Source organism: Ctenopharyngodon idella, chromosome 1 (genome assembly GCF_019924925.1).
Source record: "Ctenopharyngodon idella isolate HZGC_01 chromosome 1, HZGC01, whole genome shotgun sequence".
NCBI classification, from domain to species: Eukaryota; Metazoa; Chordata; class Actinopteri; order Cypriniformes; family Xenocyprididae; genus Ctenopharyngodon; species Ctenopharyngodon idella.
The window spans coordinates 20,171,194-20,197,562 of NC_067220.1; the positions used below are offsets into that span (position 1 = coordinate 20,171,194).

A 26,369-nucleotide genomic window follows, 5' to 3' on the forward strand; every position below is an offset into this window, starting at 1 on the left:
CACACACACACACACACACACACTTTTGTTTTTTGTGAATTGTGGGGACATTCCATAGGTGTAATGGTTTTTATACTGTACAAACCGTATTTTCTATCACCCTATACTACCCCTACCCCTAAACCTACCCATCACAGGAAACTGTGCACATTTTTACTTTCTCAAAAAAACTCATTCTGTATGATTTGAAAAATGGGGACATGGGGTAATGTCCTCATAAGTCACCCTCTCCTTGTAATACCTATGTCATACCCATGTCATTATACAAATTTGTGTCCTGATATGTCACAAACACACACACACACACACACACACACACACACACACACACACACACACACACACACACACACACACACACACACACACACACACACACACACACACACACACACACACACACAATGACAACTGAAGTAACAAACATTTCTATTTGTGTCCCTTAACACTTTGGCTGATGCATCATCATCCTGCACATGCTAAATTATAATTTAAATTTACACACTGTTTCCACATCTTACCCTACAAACACAGCCAAATACAACCAGAACATTTAATGATAATTAGATCTTAAAAGCGGAAAATACTATTTTCCTAAGGACTCAAGTATAGACAGATTCATTCTGGCTGTTGTAAAATAAGAAATAAAGTTGTGAGTGTGGATTTTAAAGTAGGTTAGGTAAATTTGTTAGGATGTTATGAGGTTTCTGATTTGAGACTGCCACAAGCACCAGTGCTGTCACACTACATAACATCTCCTCATACTGAATTATACAGGAGGAGATGAAGTCAGACTATTTAAAAGCTTGCCTGTTTTAGGTTTGTTTCAATTAAAGGACAGGTCCATTAATCATTTGTGTCCGTTTTTATTTAAATTATTTTACATGTGAAGAATTTTGTAGCATCCTCTAAAACTCCATTATGCTTTATTTGAACAATACATCCAGAGCTGAATTTATAATGTTAAATAAATCATTTAAAAATAAACCTAATCTACTGTGATTTTAATCTATTATTATCATGTTCTATTTTGGTCGACTTCAAAATCTCATTATGGATACCTTTATGGGATGCCCCGGCATACATAATCTGTTGCACAGGCCCACATTTCTTTAAATCTCTAAATTTCTCTCATCCCATCATGAAATTTATCTTCAGTTCAGCCACTCATCTCCCTCAGAAAACCAGGTTACAACCATAATGTAAAATTTTACATTAGTACAGCCATGCTTTGTTCGTTGTACATAAAAGAAAGTATTTTTGTGGCACGAATTAGAATGATATTGATAAATAGTCAAAAATGAATTTTGATCAATCAATATTTTAAAAGAGAACAGCTTGTGATTTGCAAGAGCACATGGGGGACCACAAGAGAATGCACCTACAGCTCATGCTTTGAAAAGAAAGGGATGGCACAACAGCGTGAAATTCAATCTACCGTTTACACATTATCGGTTGCTATGTCAATGATTACAGAGCCCAGATGTGGCTTGAAAACATATCTGAGGAATTCACATGCTCTAGAAATGGAAATTTTTCATGCTCTGTGCTTCTCTGAGAGTCCAGACAATATCACTCCCAGGCGAGGTGCTTTGAGATTAAAGCCTGTCTATCAAGAAGGAAAACTACACTGTCAACAACACCTTGCAGCATTGTACATTTGAATAATTTCTCTTTGATGCAATACAAAAGCAGCATAGACATTAAATACACACTCTTCATGAATACAAAAGACAACATGAAATGGTATTCATTCATTTTACTTCTGAAATCATATTTTGAAAGCCAATAATAAAAGAGGCAGAGTGTGCACTGATGAATCATGTACAGTAAGATTTCATGTCGACTTTAATATATGTAACACCAGAATAATCACTAGAAGGAAAAAAAAAAGATGCTTTAGAGAGGAACTGACATATTGCCAATATATCTACTCCTAAATAACACTTTTATCATAAATCATAAAAAAAAAAAAGGTTTTATTTATTTTTTATTATTTTAAGGGATGCAAATAACACTGATTCATTCAAAATTTCCTATGCAAACAGGCTATTCTGAACCATAAAGAATTGTTTCTGATTTGCCAATATGGAGTAAAAGACATTAGAAAACAGGTCACTGACAAGATTATGTACACAAATTGATCTTGTACAATTAAATATTCAAACAACATAAGACTATGATACAACAACAATGACCAGAAATTAAGGAGGGTGTCATAATCCAGTCCTTGCTAATAATGCTAACTAGTTATGATTGCATTTACAGTACTAAAAACTAGGGAAAAAAGATGATAGACTACAGTAAATATCACAGGGCCCACTTCATATTAAGTGTCTTTAACTACTATGTAATAACATTTAAATGTATCATTTGGTACAATGCCGTTATTGTGTACATATGTTTTTATATTGTATTTAAAATACAATAAAATTCATTTCTTTAATTACATTTAGAATTACATTGTTGACCCTTTCCTTACCTACTCTTAAACCTAACCATACCATGAAACCTGTCCCTAACCTTAACCGTATCCACCTCAATAGCAGCAAAAGTGTTTTGCATTACAACATGAACACAATGAGTACATGGTACCAAATATCTATCTGTATTATTATTATTATTATTATTATTATTGATGTAAGTATAGTAACCAAAGACACCTAATACATTTATTAAGCCTGGATGGTGATCATTTCTGATTTAAACTCCATTCAGATTGGATTTTTATTCCAAAGGTAGTGAATTAAATTAAAAAGCAGAGTGAATAGGGTTTTTACCTGTAAAACATGGACAGTTGAAACATTAAACCCGTAAAAATATTTTATAAATTATTTTTAAAATAAATAAATCTAAAAGCAAAATGAAAAGTCACATTAAAGTCAAATTATTGAAGATCTTTAAATCCATGATCCCCTCAGAGAGATTACACAGATCCAAACTCCTCCAACTCTATAAGCTGCCTTTTAGTTATGTGTTAAATGGGCAGATTCCTAAACTTAATTTCAGCTGAGTTTTGCTATTTCAGTCTAACTATTGAACACAGCATCTAGGAGGGATAGAGAGAAGCTGAAATTGGAGCGGATTACAGATGTGGCTAGGTCAGAAAAGGACTTTTAGAGGGATTACTGTAATGTTGTGGGAACTACATATATTTCAAAGGGGTCATAATGTTGTTTTGGGTAAAGGAGATTTGGTAGGCTGAATTCTTGTGGGTTTTTAAGGTGTGCTGAGGTACATCCGCAGAGCCGGGGTAAATATGAGGATGGTCCCAAGCACAGAAACTGTGAGAAAGGCCCATAGGAAGATCCGGTCCAACACCTGAGCCACAAATTTCCAGTCCTGAACAACCTGGGATACAAACAGACCAAAATACACTAAATACACAGCATGAAGCAAGTACATATTATCAATAACTTGCTAAATGTTTCAAAGACTTTACAAGACCTCTAACTCTAAATTGTCTTCTTAAGGCAGACAGCATTATGGTGTTCACACAGGACATATTCTTGCCTCAATTTGTCTTATTTTATAATTGCAAAGCCATCTTTGACCACTTTTCAAATTGACAAATAAGACATACCTAAAACTATTCATTTAATTCAAGTTTAAAAATGTTTGTATAAGATAAGGCATTTATAAAACATTATTAAATGCAGCATTTACATGTTATTTTTTAAAAATGGGCTTTCTTAATTTAATTATTTATTTATTTATTTATTTTTTTTTTTTTGCAAATTTGCCAATGCTACAACTAAATGGACCAATACCACTGGACATCTCACAGGTGGCAGCAGCCAATGAGCTTCCAGAATTTTAAGAGACACTCCCTAAAACATGCCATGGCCAGAGAAATGTTGAGAAAGAGGTCATCATTAAAAAAAAAAAAAAAAAAAAATTAAAAAATTAAATATATATATATACACACACTTCTCACAATACCGATTATATGAATTAATGTAGTTAAATTTAATGTAATGATGATAAAGTATACCTTCAGAAGGCAAAATTCAGTAGTTTATTCACTACTCCCACTTGTGAACTGTCAGTTAAATATCTGAAGGCCAAGAGAAAAATTGTGAAAACTACTTTTTGCCTATTATTGATTATGGCGATATACTGTATTTGACAGTACTTGTTGTAAAAAATCTTGTTGTCAGTTTGTATGTCTGCTTCCTTGTACAGGTCTCTCTTGTAAAAGAAAATTTTGATCTCAAAAATTTGATCTTGACTATATATATATATATATATATATATATAGTCAATTTTAAAATCAATTCATTTACATTTTTGTTTTATAATTAATAATATGAAAATTGATTGCTTCAATTTTTATACTCCTAGTCCTCCATAGGGTGTGTACTATATGAACAAATCATTCTGAAAGTTAATGCTGTGAAAAAAAGAAAGAAAAAAACACCTCTCTGATGAAGTGTTCCTTCTTGATGTGTCTGGAAATGTAGTGCACTGAGTGAGTGGCTTTCTCCAACAGGGCAATCCAGGCCTGGTTCTCATCTTCCTTTAACCCCCCTCGTCCACCTCCAGCACTCTTCTGTTGCCCTTTTTTCATCCCTCGTTTTAGCTCTGGGCTCCGCAGCTCGATGTCTGGGTACTGATAACGATCGGTGTGCCCCCTCATGCAGAGCAGTCTGGGTAATCTCTGGAGGAAAAGACTCTTAACCCACGGTGCCATGGGATGGTACGTGGCAGAAGAACGGTGATGGACATTGATGACAAAGACAGTTACGATGATTGAGAATGTGACGAAGATCATGATAAAAAGCAGATACTCTCCTATCAGAGGAATGACTTTAGAGGAAGATGGGATGATCTCTTCAATGACAAGAAGAAACACAGTGAGAGACACAAGAACGGAGGTGGAGAGGGAAAGCTTTTCTCCTTCATCCGAGGGAAGGTAGAAGACCAGCACGGTGAGAAATGACAGACCGAGACATGGGATGATGAGAAAGAGTGTGTAAAAGAGAGGGAGACGCTTCATTATGAATGAATACGTGACGTAGGGATAGGAGTAAATGCCATCACGCCGACTGCCCCTTTGCCCTGTGGCATTCAGTATTTCCCATTCGCCATTGTCAAAGAAGTCTTTACGGTCTACGTATGCATCTAGCAGGGTCAGGTCCACCATAGTGCCATCGTATGTCCATGATCCAAACTTCATTGAGCAGTTCTGCCTGTCGAAGGGGAAAAAGGTCACATCCATGGTACAGGAGGATTTATAGCTGGCAGGAGGAGTCCACATGATGGTACCATTAAACCTTACAATGGCTTTGGTCATTAGAGACCCTTCAAACCGGCCATCAGCACTAAGAGAGATGGAGAGAGAGAGAGACATGGTATTAGCAACTGTATTTCAAACTTTTTGTTGAAAATGTGAGTGGTGATTGCTAAGGTTTTGTGATACATATTTGACTTCAAAGCATATAAGATCTCTTTCAGTCAGTCATGTTTGACATAACGTCGATACTGACGTATTGGGGTCTCACTTGGGAGCCCAATCACCTTCAGGTAGTAAGAAAACAGGCCAATGAACATTGGCAAGTGGGATTTGCATGGCAAGCCTATATAAGCTTGCCGGCAACTCACTCATTCAGATTTTGCTCCGGAGCCGAGGGGTTGTCTCTACAGCACTTTTGTGGACAGACTATCTGCCTTTGCTTGACAAGAGACTTTCTACAAATGGAAATAAGGCGTACTCAGCGGTGTTTTTCGCCCCACGTTTGCAGTTTGCAAAGATAAGTGCAGCAATCTCACCCCTGATCGCTAACATAAAAGAGCAGTTTCCCTACAAGAGCAAAGCACGGGTGACGTCGCGTCTTTTTCAAGATGGCATTTCACCCGTGTGTTTCTGGATGTGGTCGCATGCTGGCCCCGTCTGAGTCATGATTACTACCTCATGTGTCTGGGCCATCAACACGGTGAGGCAGCGTTCATTGATGGTTCATATTCTCTGTGTGGGAACATGACCATCGCGATGTTAAGATTGAGACTTCAATACCTTGAAAAAGATGGAGTCTCCTTCACTATTCCCCGTTACGGTCTCTCTGCACCACAGATAACCAATTTGGTTAATACGCAGGGTGATCTGAGGGTTATAGTGGGAGATCTCCTGCCAGGCCAGTCCCAAAGGGCCTTCCACTCCTCACATACATCGCGGGCTGTGGAGCTTCCTGTTGGGGACCCAGCATCTCATTTGGAGCCCCTGCAGAGGACCAGATGTTGATTGCTGCATCATGAAGACTCAGCAGTGCTGCCCCCCTTCTGGGAGAGTAGCACAGATTGAGTCGGACCCAGAGTTGACAGCCATGCTTTCCCGGGCCGCTGCAAGCATCAGGCTTGAGTGGAACCCTCCACCCTGCTCTGAATGCTCTGAAGTTGTGGAAGGCACCTTTTACAGACCGGAGCCACTCTAAGCGGTCGGCTGAGATGGGCGATCCCGGAGATGGAGGGAGCTACTCTTATCCATGTGGTGATGAACGCACCACTCCTTCCCCCAGAGGAGGCACCGAGACTCCTTTGTTGAAAGAGTTTGTTTTTGTTTTGCCGCTGGCTCAACAGCCACTGGTACCCACAATTTTAATAAAAGAGCAGTTTTCTCAATCTCTGGGTTACATGAGGCGTGGTTTGACAGTGGTTCGACGCAACACTCTCAACCCCCTGTTCCCCCGCCACAGCAAAGGAGTTTGTGGTTCGAGGACGCTGCGCCTCCAGCCAAACCTTCAACGCTTCGGTGGAGCCAGGTAAGAATCTCATCACTCTCACTGCCTCTACTTCGGGACACTACACCTCCCGAGTTGGGCCACAGCGCTCCACCTCGCTGCCCCTGGCTGCCTATGTCTGTACTTCTGCTGATGCCACTTTCATGGTGTCTGTGGCCTGGCTGGCGCTTCCCATCCTGTCTCGTCGATCAGACTCGGTTATGCGATTCAGTTTGCCTGGCATCCCCCCAGGTTCAGCAGCGTCCTGTTTACCTCAGTGGCAAACAAAGATGCCTCTGCTCTGCGTGTGGAGATTGCGGTCCTGCTGGCGAAGAACGCAATAGAGCCGGTCCCTCCAGCCGAGATGAAGCCAGGGTTTTACAGCCTATACTTCATCATACCCAAGAAAGGCAGTGGGTCACGGCTGATCTTGGATCTGCATGTTGTAAACCGGGAACTTCACAATCTCTTGTTCAATACACTAATGCAGAAACGCATCCTCACATCCCCAAGATTGGTTTGCGAGGTGGGCATGGCGCCATGACACGGCGGGTGATCATCACACTGATCTGCTGCCGCACTTTCAGACCGTGATCAGGCACTATATGCAATGGGCACGCAGCCTCGGGCTCCTTGACAGGACCTCGACTGCAGTGGGATATCAACTGCCTTAAATTGTTAGCAGCACTGCTGGCCCTGCGCCAGTTTCGACCATTGCTGCAGAACAAGCTCATATTGGTCCGGACAGACAACACTGCAAAGGTGGCGTACATCAACCAGTCTCCTACAATAGGTTTACATACATCTAAGGTCAGAAAACACCACTTACATTTTCTCATATGCATTACAGCATCACTTTTTTCTCATGGTGTCTGAAATGGTTCAATAATGAATTTTCTCTTTTTTTTCACCCCTCCTTTCCGAGAGCCTACTTTGATCTGAAGGGCCAGTCTGTTGTGAATGGTCAACCGCTTACAGTGTGTGTCGGAAACGAAACGGCCATTACCATATCTGAATTTCTTGCTCAGCACTTGTATACACAGTGAAATAAACAGTAATGATGGTGTCTGTTTTACCGTGTCAATTCGAGCCCAAGTCCACATCCTTTGGTGGATTTGTTTTTGTAGCGCAGACATGTCGACAACATGAAACAAACCCTTCCAGCCTCAGCTACAACTACAGTTTTTGAGGGCAAGTCAAAGTAGATGTTGTTCACAGGCAGCCAATAAAGACCATATGCTGGCATTATGCAAATTTGTTACAAATCTACGTAGGTTTGAGCAGGAAGTAAGACTGGAATCACTGACGACTTGTTTCAGGCAGCTCAGAATCAGTTCTTTCTTACAGGATACAATTACTCCATTCATTGTTCACTTTGATATTCAAAACTTTGCAGACCTTACATTCACTAACAGCTATATAACACACTACATGAAAGGTAATATCAGAAAAAGCATAACAGGGTGCTTTAAATACACCTAATGTGTGTCATCTAGAACAAGCACATAAAAACTGGCAAATTGTAGTCCGATTAACATTGGATGAAGCCAAGATACAATTGTATTATCTAATATGAGCACCTGTATGACATTATACACAGATAAGAGATCATGAAAAGACTTACTTCTCATAAAGGACAATGTCTGGTAGCCAGATAGTTTCTGAGGGCACTCTGATGGATGTGATTCCACCATAATCTTCTGGATTCCAACGAAGCTTATAGTCTGTCCACTCCTACAAGAAAGAGACCAATAAAGTATAAATCAAGAAGGTATTTTGGGACATACTTAAAAATTAAAGCCAAATTTCCTTGGGTTACCTGCCACAACCAGACATTTGTAGTCATTAGTTGATTCTTTTCATCCTGAAGAGAGAAATGAAGAAAATGCACAATGAAAGGTGATAATTAGCCATAGTTGCTAAAATAATTTTACACCATACATGAGCTTGAACTACATTACATGTTTTAAATGAACCTAAATGCATTATTTCTCTCAAAGCCTCTAAAAAATCTCTCACTATTGACCTACTTGTGTCATAAAGATGGTTAACTCAACTGTGCTATTTATATATGCAGCACAAAAGATATTATCTTATGTCTTTTGTTTCATTAAATTGAAATTCAGACCCCGAATAGGCACCAATATACTGAGGCACATCTGTTAAATAAGAATGGTGTGAAAATCAATTGTTCCCACAGTGTTCAGTGTTTCACCAGCCAGAAAATTTACACTGTAAAAGTCGTGACAACAAGGTGAGTGCTGAACACCATGTAGTGTTGATTACAGGATATGACCATCAGGTGGCTCTGCAGGACTAATATATATGGGATGTGTCTCAATCCTAAAACAAATGCCTTGCTGCCTCACTGCCCAGACTAAATAGGCTTCAAAAAGGCTTCCAACAAAGTCAACTTTAGACATAATCAAGCAAATATTTAATGACTAAAATACTTATTTTAATTTAGCTAAAAATGTTAGTTAGTAAAAATGTAGATTTATAAAATATTTTAATAATTAAATTCTCCATCAGATGCCATTTTATTTTTTCCACAAACCACTGAAAAGCATGAACAGGATTGTAGGATATCATAGGCAGTCTTCAAAAATCAATCAGATTTTTAGATCAGATTCTTAGTCAGCAGGATGTTATGTCAATGTAAACATTATATTTGGACAGCTTCTGACCTCCTGCTTGCATAGGCCAAATTCTCGACACCCAGAGTGCTACGCAATAAGAATGAAAGGGACAATTCACCCAAAAATCAATTTTTGTCTATTTTTACAGAATTATCAACTTTCCTAGTTAAATCCACAATAAAGTTGTAACTGCCAGTGGGAAACTCTGGATCTTCGTTAAGCCACATCTTTCCAAGTTGTCTAAAGAATAATGACAGAAGCAAATTGGTACTGATCATATTAAGTTTGAATGTTCATTGTACAGTTCTAGCCTGTACACATTTTGTGTGCTTTTAATAAAGAATATTGATAAATAATTTACAATAAAGATAAAATCACATCATGTACCTCATGTTGCAATTGTATTGTAATTTCCAAAGTTGTAAATAGGCACATCCCAAGAGGACTTGAATACAGCAATATTATGAGAAACCTTTTTTTTTTTTTGCTCTTGTGAAATTAAAGAGTTCATTATACTCCCAATATAATCACTGTACAAATTTCATTTGAAAACTCCCTCCCTTAATGAAACAAAGCAACAGAAACGGCACAAAATCTGATGCTACATGTTAGAAGAAATCTAAAACATTCACATTTATATATCAAAATCCCTATTCAGTGTTCAGATACTTGTACTACCTAGTCATGGTAATAATATAAGAACATAGTATAGACAACATGATTCTTATGCAGCTTAGGTCCATGATCATTTCAATCAAACTATTTGTGTAGCACATTTCAGCATGATTTTTTTTTTTTGTTAACTTGTCACAGTGTAAATGCAGGCATTGCTAAGAGGCTGTATTGAAGGATGGGGCAATTAAAAACTATTTGGAAATTTTGGAAAAAAAACCTACAAAAGATATGACTTATTTCAAAATGGTGACTTGGCACTATATTGAAATAAGTCATGACTTAGCATGACTGACAAGTCATGACTTGGCATGGTGACAAGACGGCATGTATCACACTTATGGTAAATTGTTTATTTGTTTTTTGTTTTTTCATCAAAATATTGTAAATAAGTAAAATGTAATTGTATTAACAACTTGTCTTTACAATAACAAAACAACTTTAGAACAACTGAGCACCAAGAAGGTGTTTGCTTTTCTCTAATTCCAGTGAAGTATGCAAAGGAAATTAACATTTCATAGGTAAAAGATTAAACATTTCCACATCTTGTAGATTTATTAACCTCTTACTATTAAATAGAGAAAGTCTCACTGTAACGTCAGCCAGTAGTTACGGGGGAAGTGTCAAATGCAAATATGTTCATACAGTAAGATATAATTACTCACACACTTCCTGTACAGTGCATTATTGCATAATTTTGGATTTATGGACTGTTGCACTGACTCACACTCTGATTTGTTTTAACGTGGGCAACTGGCACTAGCTTAAAGAGATGGTTCACATAAAAGTGAAAATTCAGTGATTATTTACTCTCATTGTTCCAAACCTGTGTTCTGTTCAAACAATTATCTGAAGAATCCTTTTGCAGCTCTTACCATACAGTGACAGTTCATAGTGACCAGAGGGCTTCCTCTCATAACACCTTACACCTTTCAAACTGGCTTTACTCTCCGCTTATTCACCATTGTAAAACGAATGAATAATGAATGTCTGAATACATCTAACAATACATAAAACAAATGCTTGCCAATACATTTGAAAGAAAAGCATAGTATGTTTTCTAGGGCTAATCAACATAACTATGTAATAATTATAAAATTTCTAACAGAATTATTCACAACCGCCCATTTTACAGTCGGGTGGTTGCATAAGTTCTAGATGCAAATGTTCAAATATTTCAAAGCACCTAAACCTAAAATCCGATCCAAAAATTCTGCATAACCATATGGTTCACACATTTTACACAAGACACATGACAGAGGCAACACTGATTTTGCATACGGACAAGCCATAGAAAAGACAGAGGCTAGCTGTGACAAAAGGTATATGTTTAAGACAAATATCTTTTTAAGGTTAGAAATTTTAAGGTTACGAGTTAAAATTCCAGTTACACAGATGGTGGTTTTCTCTAACAGTAAGTTGGTTTCAAACACCTAATTTTCCAAATTACTGCTGCATTGTGTTTTTGATTTAAAATACAAACAGATCTCTGTATCAATCTTTCTTTAAAATTATTATGCCTTTTTATGTACTACAGTAGTATGTTAATCATTAATGCAATATCCAAACAAACACTATTAAATATGTTATATTAAAGGGAAAGTTTACCCCAAAATTTAAACTCTATCATCATTTACTCACCCTCGTGTCGCTCTAAACCTGTATGACTTTTTTTTTCTCCTTCCACAGGTTTGGAACAATATTTGGAACAATTAAAAATGTTTTTTTGTCCATACAATGGAAGGAAATGGAAGCCAACAATGGAAGCCAACCTCTTTGAAGGTGAGTAAATGATGACAGAATTTTTATTTTTGGGTGAACTATCCTTTTAATACTAAAATATATATTATATAATTGGTATTAATAGTTTCATTTTAAACTCTAATTATATTCGACCACAGCCCAAACAGCATCTACTGGTTTCTTTTTAAAAAGGGTTCTGCAGAACTGTTGACACAAATGATCATCCGGAAATATTGTGTTGTGGTATGGCATAATAAAACTAGAGTCTAGTAATATTACACACACACACAAGGATTTTTAATCAGGTTCTTGAATGCTCAGCATCAGCAGGATCAATACAGTGGGTCACCAGAGAAGAGGGGAACAGATAGAGAGAGAGGGAGAGAGAGAGAGAGAGATAGAGAGAAAATAAATTAGATAGAGTATAGAAAAAGCAAAATGTGATACAGCTGGTTGTCATGATGATGTGTTGAGTAAATAAAGTCTATAAACTATGATCTGAATTGCCATTCTCATATCCTTTCTAAACTAATCAGTTCTGTTCTATAATGAGAGTGAGAATAGGCTGTTCCAATTAAAGTTGCGACCGACTTCAGCATTGTAACATATTTCAGAGTGAAAGAGAATGAGAAAAATAGATGAATGCCATTCCAGAAGGGCAGCAAATTTTCAGATTACAAGAAGACAAAAAAAAAAAAAAAAATTCTGTGGTTTAACTTGCACAGATTAATTGTTCACCACAAGACTAGTAATGTGCGGGTCCATTTTTAGAAAATAGTGTCTATTTTGCTTTTATTCGGACTTGCCTGAGTTTGACTATGTGCATGTGCCTCTGGGTAAACAACAATAGACAAAAACAATCTGTTCAACCTTGGTTTCATGTTTCATCTGGAACATCCGAGTTCTCTTTTTTGAACTTCAGATGTTCTTGGACAGCAAAGCAGCTGACAGCATTTGGACAACTGTTTTTATGTCATAAGCCTAAGGATAACTTTTTTCACCCTTTTTTTCAACCTTTGTGCATGTTTACACACTGTGTTCAGTAAAGACATAAAAATGTATCATTGTTTGTGTGTGTGTGCTATTTGTTTAGTAATTTTGTGACTTAGTTGAAGATCCGATTTTACAATGGATGTGTGTGTGTGTCTCACCACATCCACCAGCTGGGAAATCTTCAAACCGAAGCGAACGGTAATCGTGTCGTTGGCATGAAGGACAGGTCTCACCCACTTCTGATAACCCCGAAAAAGATTCCTCAACAAAGTGTCCTCCATCTCAGCCAATGAAACAAACTCCTCAGGAGCTAGAACGAGAGGTTGGAACAATTTGAGAACAATTAAGAAAAAATCAAAATGACATAACAGCCTCAGGTGGCATGTGGTGATAAGATATAGTATAATCTAAAGCTGCTATGCTAATTATCAGTGTTGTATAGGCCTATACAGTACATAAACATATCTGTATGGTTATGTAGGAAGTAGGTCCACATTTGACTTGCAATCTTGAGAAATCACACATTAAATTCAGACACACTCTCCCATGAGTGTTAGATGAGCACAGAGTCATGAAGTGACAGCTGGCCCAGGCTCCTCAGAGCTCCTTCTGCTGACGCAACCATTGCCATGACATGATGACCTCAGACAAGAGCACTACAGAGGGCATCAAGAGAACAAGACAAGCCCTTAACTACACACACATACACATTAGCGATGGGGATTTTTATACTGATGTGTCTCAAAAACGAGTACTCAAGGGATGGGGCATGCCCATCATGGCGATAATGAAAATATTTGATTTAAAACAGTTACAAAAACTAATACTGACAAATAAAAAAAACGACATGAAAATATGTCTATCAAAATATGAAAATATAATTTGAAAAATAACACTGCTAGATTATCAATAACGCATCAATGTTTTTGAAAAAGAAACATCTAAAAGGAATAACTGATAGGTGAATAGGTGAAGCTGAAGAGTGAATGAACACCAGTAAACTATAGCCTGTTCTATATGACACATCCTTTATGACATTAATCAGATATTATACTGTAAATACACAACATAGACTTAACATTACAACTTGTATCTGCACAAAAGGATGCAAATGCAAGTGAACTTAAACTAAGTTACTCCCATTGTGGATGCGCTCGTCCTGTAACAACACGCTGAAACACAGGCAACTAAAGCACAAAGAATTCACAACATTCTATAGTGTTCTCATTATAATGTCATGTATGGCAGATTGATGCAAGTACACCTGGCTGCAGCCTGCAGAACAGGGTGGGGTTGCACATGTCACTTGCTAATTTAGTTTTTATGAAACTTTCTTTTTCTTCACTATATTGCAAAGCATAATATTAGACTTTTTCCTCCACTTCATTTCTGTCAGGATGACTGGCAGTTAGCATTCAGTTTGGATTGGCGGTATGGTTCTGTTCTGGGCAAGAACTCCCTGCCCATCCATGCAGCCTAGCATGGATAAGAGCAGGGAGAGCAGCGATAACCTTAATGACAATAATTAAATGTAATACATAATTGAGAAATGAGTCTGATCAAGAGGAATATCAGAAGGGCAAGTCCTGACTGGACAAAGGAGGAGCTGGGGATGGAGGAGGGTAATTAGCTCCTGAGCTATGCGGTAAAGCTGCTGATAATACTGAATGGACCATATATATATATATATATATATATATATATATATATACATACAGTTGCGGATCCAGGATTTTTTTTGCATTTATTTATTGCATTTTACTTTTTACATTTTCCATTTTACCTTAAACTATACCTTTAGGTCTCATTGAAAAGTGTACACAGTTACTAAGCACAGTAGCCTATCAATTTAACAACACATTTAACACATAAAGCTTGTCCACTAGTCTCAGACATTAAGGCGTAAGTACGTCTATGTATCCTGTAGTGAGTGCAGGAACACGCTCGTGATTTTAACAGGAAACATCATGGAAAAGAGCACAGGGTGTCGGGTGACGTGTTTTTAGTTGAACTTGACGCGGCGTTTAAAAACGCGGCGCGAGAAACTGAGAAAACAAATGAGATGCGGTCAAAGACGCCTGTTTAATGCATTAATCTATATGTTTAGATGGAAAATTACATTTTCTCTTTATTTTTTCACCACCCCTAGGCTAGCTAGGGGGAACAACGCACAAGAATTCGTATTAAAATCTATATTATTTGACGTTTATAACATGAGTGAATATTCAAAAGATCAGGGTAGCTACTCACCAATAGCAGATTACAATACAAGAGAAAAGGACAATATCTCTGTTGTTATCTTCTGAAATATTCTAAGATGTGTCTAAAGTCTGTGCTAAGCACATTTCTGGTGGGGCTATAGCTCCTGCAAGCCCCGGCCTAGCGCCGCCACTGTATATATAGGAATGCGGTGATAGGCATTGCATTCTTACAGGTCAATGTGGATCAGCTGAGTGTCAGCTGATGCGAGCTTGATTAACGTGACCTGCCAGAACTAACGCTACACTTAATTTCAGGAAAACATGTCGTTCCTTGTTATTTTAAAGTGAAGAATTCAAGATCTTCTCTGAGACCCGGTAGTGATGTCCGTTTCATGAGCGAATCTTTTGAGTCGATTCTTTTCAATCAACTGGTTCACAAATAACATTGAATGATTAATTTGTGAATTCCACTGATTCAGAAGATTAAACTTGCAGCAGTTAACAAGTTAGTCAAGTGAACAATAAACACTTGATTTGGTCTTGTCCCGCTCAAAAGAGCCAAGATCCGAGAGTAATATGATATTCTCAGATCAAGTGTGCTCATATTAATTTATAATAATGTCAGACTGAGCTCTAACCTATTTTAGGTCTATCTTATTTGTGTCGCATTAGAAACCTCTATTTTACTGGAATAATACTTTATTAGTGTTTCTCTACTTCAACTTAAATACAGGGTTTGTGTATATCAGCCACCACGAATAAACATTTTATAATTAATTTCTCTTGCCATTGGTGGATGTAGGCTAATGTTTTATTGTCTGTGCATTATAGCGAAGACAACTCTGAACACATTTTCTATCACGTATGCCTATGAAAGATGACCGGGATTAACATACTGGCTTAAGCTCTCCCAGGAGCGAACTCCAAACAGGAAACAGAGACAGACAGAACTATAGCCAGGTCCCATGTTGGAACCCTGGCATGGGCCGCAGGCCTTATCCTCAGCGCACCACAAAGGAAACAAATAACAAAATGGTGTCTTCCCAATGGTCTTTGGAAGGCAGCTATGGCTGCCATGTAAACCTTAAGTGTGGATGGGGAAAGACCCCAAGACCCCTAAACAATCTTGAAGAAACTCCAGCACTGAAGCCACTGGGCAGTTAACTGGGTCCAACTGATGCTCCATAAAGTGAATACTCTCTACTTGAGAGTTGAGAGACCTCAGTTGAGAGACCAAACTCTAGGAGCTGGTCCTCCGCAGAGGCCAGACACATAGTTTCCACAGCTCTGGAAAAGGGTGACATATTAAGCCTCCGGCTTGAGACAGAAGGTCCCTCCTGGCTGGAATATCCCATGGAGGGCCTGCTAGGAGTGCTATGAGGTCTGAAAAACATTCTCGGGCGGGGAAATCAAAATCAGACTACCAAGATCAGACTGACCCCATCCCGGCAGACCCTCTCTAGAACTCCTGGGCCGCCTCAGCCACACCTGTACCATGGCATCCAGCCCCAGCGGAGCTGGATGCGTGAGGGAGAACAATAGCGGACAGTGGGTTGTCTTTCGAGATGCAAACAGGTCCACTTTCGCTTGGTCAAACTTCCTCCATATTAACTCCACTGTCTCAGGGTGGAGTCTCCATTTCCCAGGCCTCAGCCCCTGCCTCGACAGGATGTCTGCCCCCACATTCTGGTCTCCAGGGATATACATAGTTTTGAGAGGTTTCAGTTTGCCCTGAGACCAGAGGAAGACCTGATGCACAAGTCTGTACAGAGGGCACGACCTCAGACTTCCCTGGTGATTCGAGACCACCGACATATTGTCTGTTTGAATAAGAACATGATGGCCTCTGAGGTCTGAGGCCTCTGAGGTCTGAGGCCTCTGAGGTCTTCCTGCTGAGGTCTGGGAGGAAGTACCTTGAAGAATGAAATACAGCCAGCATCTCCAGGCAATTTATGTGCCATGAGAGATGACGCCCTCTCCACAGACTCTATGCTGAGCGAACTTCCATGACTGCACCCCAGCCCATGAGGGACGTATCCATTGTCACGATTTTCCGATGACACGGCGCTCCAAGCACTGGGCCTTGGGACAAGAACAAAGGTTCTCCTATATAGACAGGAAACGAAGACATCTACACATTACCCTGAACATACTGAATAGGTTTCCCCTCAAGAAAAACCCCTTGGTCCTGAGCCACCACTACAGGGGTCTCATGTAGAGCAGGCGAAAAGAAATTATGTTGGACGCTGCTGCCATGAGCCCCAGTATTCTTTGAAAATGTTTTACAGTGATGGCTTGGCCTAGCTTGATCCTGGTTATTGTCATCAGGATAGACTCGATACGAGCGGGAGACAAACATGCCCGCATTGTAACCGAATCCCAAACTACCCTGAGAAACATAGTTTTCTAAAGAGGGGATAGCACACTGTTCTTGGCATTGAGCCTCAGCCCCAAGCACCTTATGTGCGCAAGAATGATGTCAAATCTTGATGTCAAACTGCCATCTCTTGTGAATGGGCTAAAATCAACCAGTTCTCTATAAAGTTTAGCACATGAATGCCCTGGAGGAGCCACTGAGATATATTTGGTAGAAGTTTCCATGCTTCTATATAATTCACTACGGGGATCAGTCTTTCGAGACTGACCTCGGGTGTTTTGCAAATACTGAGTTTGGTGCCCTGAAGCAGTTGACCGGCAGGGAACAACCGAGCATGTCTTTCTACAGGTGAACTCTGCAAGGCTGTAGCAACTTTGGACGGACATTTGCGCATTGTTGTTGAAAACCGATGTGCCCAAAGGGCATAAGGCAGAGGGGAAACAATCGATCAATTTCCTGAGGGCTGTTGCTGCTCCCCCTAGGGAGCAGCCGATGGCTTGGGCCATCTCCTTGGTGGACCGAGGTCGGTGGACCGACGTAGCACTTTAATATCTTCAGACCCGACCCCTTTGCCCTTATCAAAGTCCCTAAGCAAGTCTGCCTGGTACACCTGCATGATGGCCATAGTATGCAATGATGCACCAGCACGACTTGCCTCCATATATGCCTTGCCCACTAAACCGGAAGTTGTTCTGCATGGCTTAGTGGGCAGTGTCGGGGCTTTCAGTGTTGACGCAGTGTCGGGGGAGAGATAAGATGCTAGCATCACTTCACCCACAGCATCATCCAATAGCCGTTCTCTTTCGAGCCCATGATATTGGCATACACATTAGCTGATGAGGCATGATAAACGGGATGAGAATGGCTTCTTAGATGATTTTGATAGCCCAGCATGGATATTGTGGAAGCACAGTAAACCCCGACACTGAGATTGTGCTCGGGTTAGCAGAAAGCATTCATCCAGCTTGCTTAAACTTGTGTGTGTCCCCACCCGTGATGTATCTGGGCCAGGGAGGCACACACTGTTTGTATGATTTCTCACTCGCCATCTTTTTTTTTTTTTGTCAGACAAACAACACCAAATAAGACGAACAACGAAGCTGGACACCATGAACCAGGAAGCTATATAGAGCACCCAGACTAAACAATGTCAGCTTCTGTGCCTTCATCAAGCACTCTGTGTGAATATTGTCTGTCTATTTATTGTTCATCTGTCTAAAAGTCAAAATAAAACATAAAACGGTTATAATGGTCAGCAAACAAGGATTTAAATCGTGTGTTCCTCCCTGCCATTGCTACATCATGGGGGTTTTACAGCCGGTATTTTAAAGTTCCAAAAAAGAGTGGGGGGTTGTGTCCGATTTTAGATCTGCACCCGTTAAATAAGTGGTTCTCAAACCTGTCATGGAGTACCACCAGCCCTGCACATTTTGTATGTCTCCCTATATCTGACACACCCATTTCAGGTCTTGCAGTCTCTACTAATGAGCTCATGAGTTAAATCAGGTGTGATAGATGAGAGAGAAATGTGCAGGGCTGGTGGTACTCCAGGACAGGTGTGAGAACCACTGCGAGGTGGGGCCTCCATGGATCGGACTTGTTTGTTCAGCACATCCCACAGATGCTCCATTGGATTGAGATCTCCATTGGTTGTTGTGCTCCTCAAACCATTCCTGAACCATTTTTACTTTCAGGGCACATTATCATGCTGAAAGAGGCCACAGCCACCAGGGAATTCCGTTTCCATGAAATGGTGTACAAGGTCTGCCACAATGGTACGTGTCAAAGTAGCATCCACATGGATGGCAGGACCCAAGGTTTCCCAGCAGAACATTGCCCAAAGAATCACACTGCTTCTTCCGCCTTGCCTTCTTCCCATAGTGCATCCTGGTTCTATGTGTTCCCCAGGTAAGTGACGCACATGCAGCCAGCCATCCACGTGATGTAAAAGAAGAAGTGATTCATCAGACCAGGCCACCTTCTTCCATTGCTCCGTGGTCCAGTTCTGATGCTCACGTGCCCACTGTTGGCAGTTTTGGTGGTGGACAGGGGTCAGCATGGGCACCCTGACTGGTCTGTGGCTATGCAGTGCCATACACAACAAACTGCGATGTACTTTGTATTCTGACACCTTTCTATCAGAACCAGCATTAACTTCTTGAGCAATCTGAGCTACAGTAGCTCGTCTGTTGGATCGGACCATACAGGCCAGCCTTCGCTACCCACGTGCATCAATGAACCTTGGCTGCCCATGACCCTGCTGGTTCACCACTGTTCCTTCCTTGGATCACTTTTGATAGATACTGACCACTGCAGACCAGGAACACCCCAGAAGAGCTGCAGTTTTGGAGATGCTCTGACCCAGTGGTCTAGCCATCAGTTTGGTCCTTGTCAAACTCACTCAAATCCTTATGCATTCCCATTTTTCCTGCTTCTAACACATCAACTTTAAGGACAAAATGTTCATTTGCTGCCTAATATATCCCACCCACTAACAGGTGCCGTGATGAAGAGATAATCAGTGTGAAAATTTTAGGAGGATCTATTGACAGAAATGCAAGATAATAAACATAAATGTTTTCAGTGGTGTATAAAGACCTTACATAAAGAACTGTTATGTTTTTATTATCTTAGGATAAGCCATTTCTATCTACATACACCACAGGTCCCCTTATATGTTAAGTCACTATTTTGCGCCGGCATCTTTCTACAGTAGCCCTAAACAGACAAACTGCTCTACAAAGCGTGTTTCGTCACTACGTTCTTCTTCTTCGTTGGTGTTTTTAGAGGCAGCTTGCATCATCACTACATTAAATACGCACAAAGAAGTAGAAGTAGTATTAGTAGTAGTATTAGTTGTATGGTTTATTAGAAGCAGAGACTGTCCTTTGTTAGAAGTAAGAAGAAACCTTAATAAAATCCTTGACATTTATATACATTATTGCATTATTGACATTATATAGAGTTGAACAGTTGTTTCAATTTATGTTGTTAAACAATCAGCATCCAGGACTGGAACTATTCTTTTTATAATTACCTAAAATAGAACTATGAATTATACTGTATAATGGAATTGTGAACTCTCAGTGAGTGCATACATGAATGTTGTTGAAGTTCTTGGAATTACAGTGTAAATTTTAATTCAAAAGTATTACTTTGAAAATGCCCATTTCATTTGTTGTTACACAGAAAATGTAAGTCCATGTCTAAAATAGTGCAGATATATTTATTTACTTGAGTATATGAAGAGAATGTACCATTGTTTATTGTGAGTATTCTTTTTATAACTTGACAAATGATTAAAAAGGCATTTGGCAGATAACAGCAAAGCGTTTATAAAACTGTTATCTAATAAAAGACAACGTTTAAAGTGCCCCTATTATGGATTTTTGAAAATTACCTTTCATGTAGTGTGTAACGTAGCTGTATGTGAATGTAAACAGTCTGCAAAGTTGTAAAGCTGAAAGTGCATCATAAATAAAGTTATTGTCTTTCAAAAGAGTCGACTCTGAATTGCTTAAACGAGTCATTTGTAATTCGAATACCACTTCCGCGAAGTTCACGTCACAAGTTAATACATTTGCATAATGCCCGCCTACGTTATGCGTGGACATCCCGCGACAACTTGAACCCTTCTCAAATTCTGTAGCTTGTTCGTGTGAATAATATGTCGACAAGATGCTGTGCTCTGCATTGTGAAAGGAAATTCAGTTTATTTTCACTTCCAAAGGAGGAGGCTGTGAAGAATCAGTGGTTAAAGATGGTACAGTACCTGCTTTTATATGGACCAACTTGCTCCTCAGAATCACAACCTGTAAGTATGATTAATTATTGATGTATTTTATACAAAGTGTTCAAAATACATAGTTTTGTGTTTTAGCTATTGTATATTGTGTATGTCTCTGGCTAATCGGCTAACTCACATTATTACTGTCATACTGAAATTCTTTTGCTAATCAGCTGTGGGCCCATTATTACCTAAAATTGTGTCCATTAATGCAGATTGTCTGTCGTTCTTACTACTTTGAGTAATGATAAAGGATGGAGCAAGATTTGTTTTACAAACTTTAATGTTACAACAGTCATTCACGTTAGTGCTCGGCTAACGTATGCACTGTTATTGATACTGTTAACAATACAGTTCCCACATGTGCACCGCAATAAATTAGAATATACACAACAGTTTGTTGGTGGACATGCACTTGTTAATTCTGATGGTGAGGAAATACAGTTGCAACATCTCATGATGAACGACAAACTGAGTAGCATATCACTGAGAAATTCATGTTCAAGACGTCCTTGCGATGGAGGACTGGGTTGAATAACTAGTTCTTCCAATATTTCATTATCTAACTTGCGCTCAGATTGATATGGTAAAATCGACGCCATCGTTACTGTCTTTACAGTGTGTACAATCACTGAACTTTAGGAAGCTTTGGAGCTGTATACGGTAGACCAATCACAACAGACTAAGCCATCTGGCCAATCAGAGCAGAGCAGGCTCGCGGAAAGGAGGGATTTAGAGAGACTGATTCATCTGATGAGTCGTTCGAGAATCATTGAAAAATGTAGCGATGTGCAATGTATATTATGAGAAAATTAAAGGTTTTTTTTTACCTTTGATGCATGTAAACCTGTTGTAGGAGAGCTCCTAAACAGAATTAGGAATTGCATAATAGGGGCACTTTAATGACATGTTTTTACTCGAACCTCATTTCATAACGTCAGTCGAGTGTCTGAAATAACTTCCTTCTGTGAGCTGATGTGGCTTCTTATCATAGAATGAGGTAGACAATATTTTATAGTATTCTATACAGTGATAAAGGCTATGTCGATTAGCATTGCATTATAGTGTTGCACATTATACAGACTGAGTCAAGTATGTCTTTACTAGTGAACAAAAGAGTTGAGAAGGAAATCGGATGTGTTCCAGTGTATTGGGTCCGTGCAGGTCTTAAAGTGACAGTAGCCTAATAAACCAGCTGCTGTCTGTGTGATTATTGTTAATCAAACAACAAAAGAAAACAGAAAATCACCCAGTGCTTGACTGAATAACTTTAATATATATATTTTAAGAATCAATGTATCGTTAATTTATAGAGTGAAGACTATGCAGTTTTTTTTACATTAGATTATGCAATTATTTAAAGGGATAGTTCACCCAAAAATGAAAATTCTGTCATCATTTACTCATCCTCAGGCTGTTCCAAACATGTATACATTTTTTTGTTATGTTGAACACAAAGGAAGATATTTTAAAGAATGTGGGAAACTGAACAGTTCTGGGGCATCATTGACTTCCATAGTATTTTTTTTCCTACTATGGAAGTCAATGGTGCCCCAAAGCGGCTTGGTTACAAACTTTCTTCAAAATATCTTACTTTGTGTTCAACAGAACAATGTTCTATGTTGTGATTATAAAATTACATTTAAAAAAAATATTAAATTATTCATAATGAAATAAGATTTTGGTCATGTCACCCATCCCTATCCCAACCTGTTCGGAATGTGAGCATGATTGATTATGTGATTGTTGCAAACATCTCTGTAAGAACATTCACACTGTCTTTTAATTATTAGTATTTTTTTAAATAAAGGGAGGGAATGGTCAAAAAGCAGGACAGGAACACTCTGGAAGTGATTTTTTTTTTTTTCTGTCATAATATTCAATTACTTTTAGTAATTGAATATTAGTTTTTTTGTTTGTTTGTTTTTTGTTTAGTTTTTTTTTGGCCATGGTATCGGTTTAGTCAGGTATCATATCAAAGTCATCATTTTGGTATTGTGACAACACTATTGCATTATATTCTTTATTATTATGAAAATAGAGAAGACTTGAAGAACACAAATAAACCAAATATTTTGGCAGTCGTGTGTTTATTGTCTTCATATTTGATCAGAAAGAGTGTTTCTTTCTTCTTTTTATTCAGCTACAGCGATAGCTGGATGCCTTTGTCCTCATTAGGGATTTCCTGGATCGTCATAAGTTATATTACTTCTGTGAGGCATATTTGGAGTTTCTGCACGAGGGCGCCCCCAAGGTTCCAGTGTGAATGAAACAGATGTGTGTTTAGCGTTCAGTAATGCTCGCTCCATCCTATTTTGGGTAAAAAAAATAAATAAATTAAAAAAAATAAAAAAGGAAAAATAATACTTCTCTCTAAAGAAATTTTTATGATAATCCATATGTTTTTCTCCAGTGTACAGAAGTGTACAGGAGTTTTGTTTTTCCACAGTGGATGCATAAAAGTCTCATATTTCATATTAAAGACATAGACTCTGTACATATGCCATTTCCCTTATATCCTGCAATAAATCAGTTTATAGACATAGGTAAAAGGAGGATAACAGTATGTTTTTTTTTTTAGATAAAAATTACATTTGTGCATTTGGGTGTTGGGGTTGTTCATAAATGTCTTCTGAAAGGTACCCTCCACCATTAGTGCCATACCATTCTGTGCTATTACCACCTTAATTACATTTTTACAGGATGTCACACCCATTGTTGCTAAACAACCAGCATTACTATTTTCCTCATTGCTATCTGTCATGCCCTGAATGGCAAAAACGGCTTCTCTGCCTGGCTTTGGGAAGCTGGGTTTTTTCTGCTTAGCAGGGCTGTGGGTCTTGCAACAGCAAGTATATGAAATGACATCATAAATAAAGTGTGTGGAGGGCAGGCCATTTCTCCTGGGTTTACGATTCAACCAACTAGGGAGTGGACAGGGATGTGTAAATCAAAAGACAAGAAAGGGGACGAGGGTGAAAGAGAGAGTGTGAAAAACAGAGTGTGTTTGTACATGCATTTTGAAGTGTATACAAAGAGATGTTAGTTTAGCCATTTAACCTATTTCAGGGTAAGAACAGGTTAAAGTTTTGTGAGAAAAGGGTTATGCGTGAGGTTGTTGATTTCTGTTTCATTGTGTTAATGAGTTCCTTTTTTCCTCTAGAGAAGTAAGATTTCTGTCCATTGCATCAGGACATTCAAAGCCACTTTAATGCACTCAAGACATGCTTCAATCCATAGAACATCCCTACACAAAGAGCAGAAACCCACACTCGCTATGAATAACCTTCTCAGTCCAAGGACATTTGCAATTATCTGTTGCAACAGTGTATTTGATTCTTTAGGGAAAATGTTTCCTTCCTACAGTATCAAATTTCCTTCTTACATTATCAAATAAAATATCATGAAAGCCTTGGATTTATTTGCATATCTAGGTGGACAAAGTTCACATGACCTCATTAGTCTTTGGCAAATGTGAACAGAAGACCTCATCCGCAAATGTTGAACAGACGACCTCTTCTCCTCCCCTACAGCAAGCCATCTGGTCAAAGCAAGGTAGTTTGGGGTGCATTTTAGGGCTGAGTCAAAAGACAAGAGTCAAAATAAATATTTTCATGGCACTACAGTCAAATGATGCTTCGACTTCTTTTAGGACCAATTCCGTATAGTGCAAATTAACAAAATAACCAGCCATGTTATAATAAAAAAGTTACTCGATATTGACTTCTTTTTGGAATTGTTGTATAAAAGTTAAATCACACTCACAATCAAGCTGTTATATTGAATATCAGCATGTGAATATTACTCGTCATATGGCCATGCTGTCATTCAGAGCAACAGCAAGATTGCAAATGTAATATTGCATATATAGGCCTTGTGTTACAGATATGAAACAGCATGTAAAATTTCCTTTAGAGCAGAACTGCAATTCTGTGAATCAACGAATGCCAGGTTTGACAGCAATTTCCCCTTGATTAAACAATTTCTCTCATTTAAAAAATGAACAGAGAGAGAAAGAGAAAAGCTGTCAAGTATTTCAGAGTGCTGCTGACAGATTAATGAACATCCAGTCCAGCAGCTCCATTTTAAGATTAAAGCTGCAGGTGAAGGCACTCATTGTCTCTCCCAAACCCAGACAAAACACATTATCTTGCATTATATGCTTCATTGTGACACTATTAACACATGACAATCAATGTGTTGCTTAAACCGTTCTTTTGTGCGTCAAAGCTCAAAATAAAGAGTGGGAATGGGAAACCAGTAAAAGTATACGGTTGTATGACTTTGAACAGGTCACACACAACATTACACTCAGTGACCCAATTGAGGGCGCTAGAAGTCAAGCAATAAGCGTAAATTAAACATGAGACTGATTTCTTTTGCATCATTCAGGGTTGAATGCACATGATGAACGGCTGACAATGCTTGAATGCACTGGCTTCATTCTGATCATTTTTGAACGGTCTAAATTAACATTTTAAGTCTCATATTGGACCCGAAAGCTCTTGCATAATTTCAATAATTTCTTATAAAATAAGTAAAACTGAGAAATGTCATATGCAACCACAGAGAAATGCAGGAAAACTCTTAAAGATCATCACTTTCTAATGCAGTAGATTACTCACCCTCTATCGTTGCATACGCTACTGCCATAACGAGCAAAAGACCGGAGATTTGTAACTTCATGCTGTCTTTCCAGGCTTTAGTTCCTTCGTGCAATGGAATTATTTCATGTTGTTTGAATTGTGAGTCCCTGTCATCGACAAAGGGGGGTGTAAAGATGCTGTCCTTTATTCATACGGCTGAACACCGGGCCGTTTTGTAAAACGATCAGATGTAGCCTACTGCAACCTGCAGTGTGATAAATCTATAAATTAATAATCAACGGGGTATATTTTTTTAGCCTGCTCCATCCGAAGCGAACACCAGAGTAAGACGCTCTCGCTCCCCCCGTCGGCGTTTACGTGATGTCGAGAAAGATGCCATTCATTGGAGCAGATGTAGAGGAGCAGGGTGAAATGAGCGCTCGAGAAGGGGAGGGGATAAACAAACCAACGTCTTCGAAATGAAAATGTACTTTACGTAAAGATTTTAAAGACGTGGTTCTCTTCAGGAGCCAGCATCTGGCGAATTGACACACTGTGCAGAGTAAAAAGGTAATCAGAACTGTCCTTAAAGTCGAAAACTTACTTTACCTAGTCAGGCCCAACAACATTATTAACATGAAATTAAATAAAAAAA

At 38.9% G+C, this 26,369-nt stretch overlaps 1 protein-coding gene across 1 annotated transcript; it reads right to left on the reverse strand.

The window, feature by feature from the left end:
• Positions 1–850: 850 nt before the first annotated feature.
• Positions 851–26,170, reverse strand: chrnb3a (cholinergic receptor nicotinic beta 3 subunit a). Its single transcript, XM_051916708.1, has 6 exons — positions 25,754–26,170; positions 12,922–13,073; positions 8,536–8,580; positions 8,341–8,450; positions 4,421–5,324; positions 851–3,351 (listed from the first exon to the last, which is right to left on the reverse strand). Exons 1-6 carry the CDS (start codon positions 25,812–25,814, stop codon positions 3,220–3,222), a joined length of 1,404 nt encoding a protein of 467 aa, XP_051772668.1. The 5' UTR covers positions 25,815–26,170; the 3' UTR covers positions 851–3,219.
• Positions 26,171–26,369: the final 199 nt, after the last annotated feature.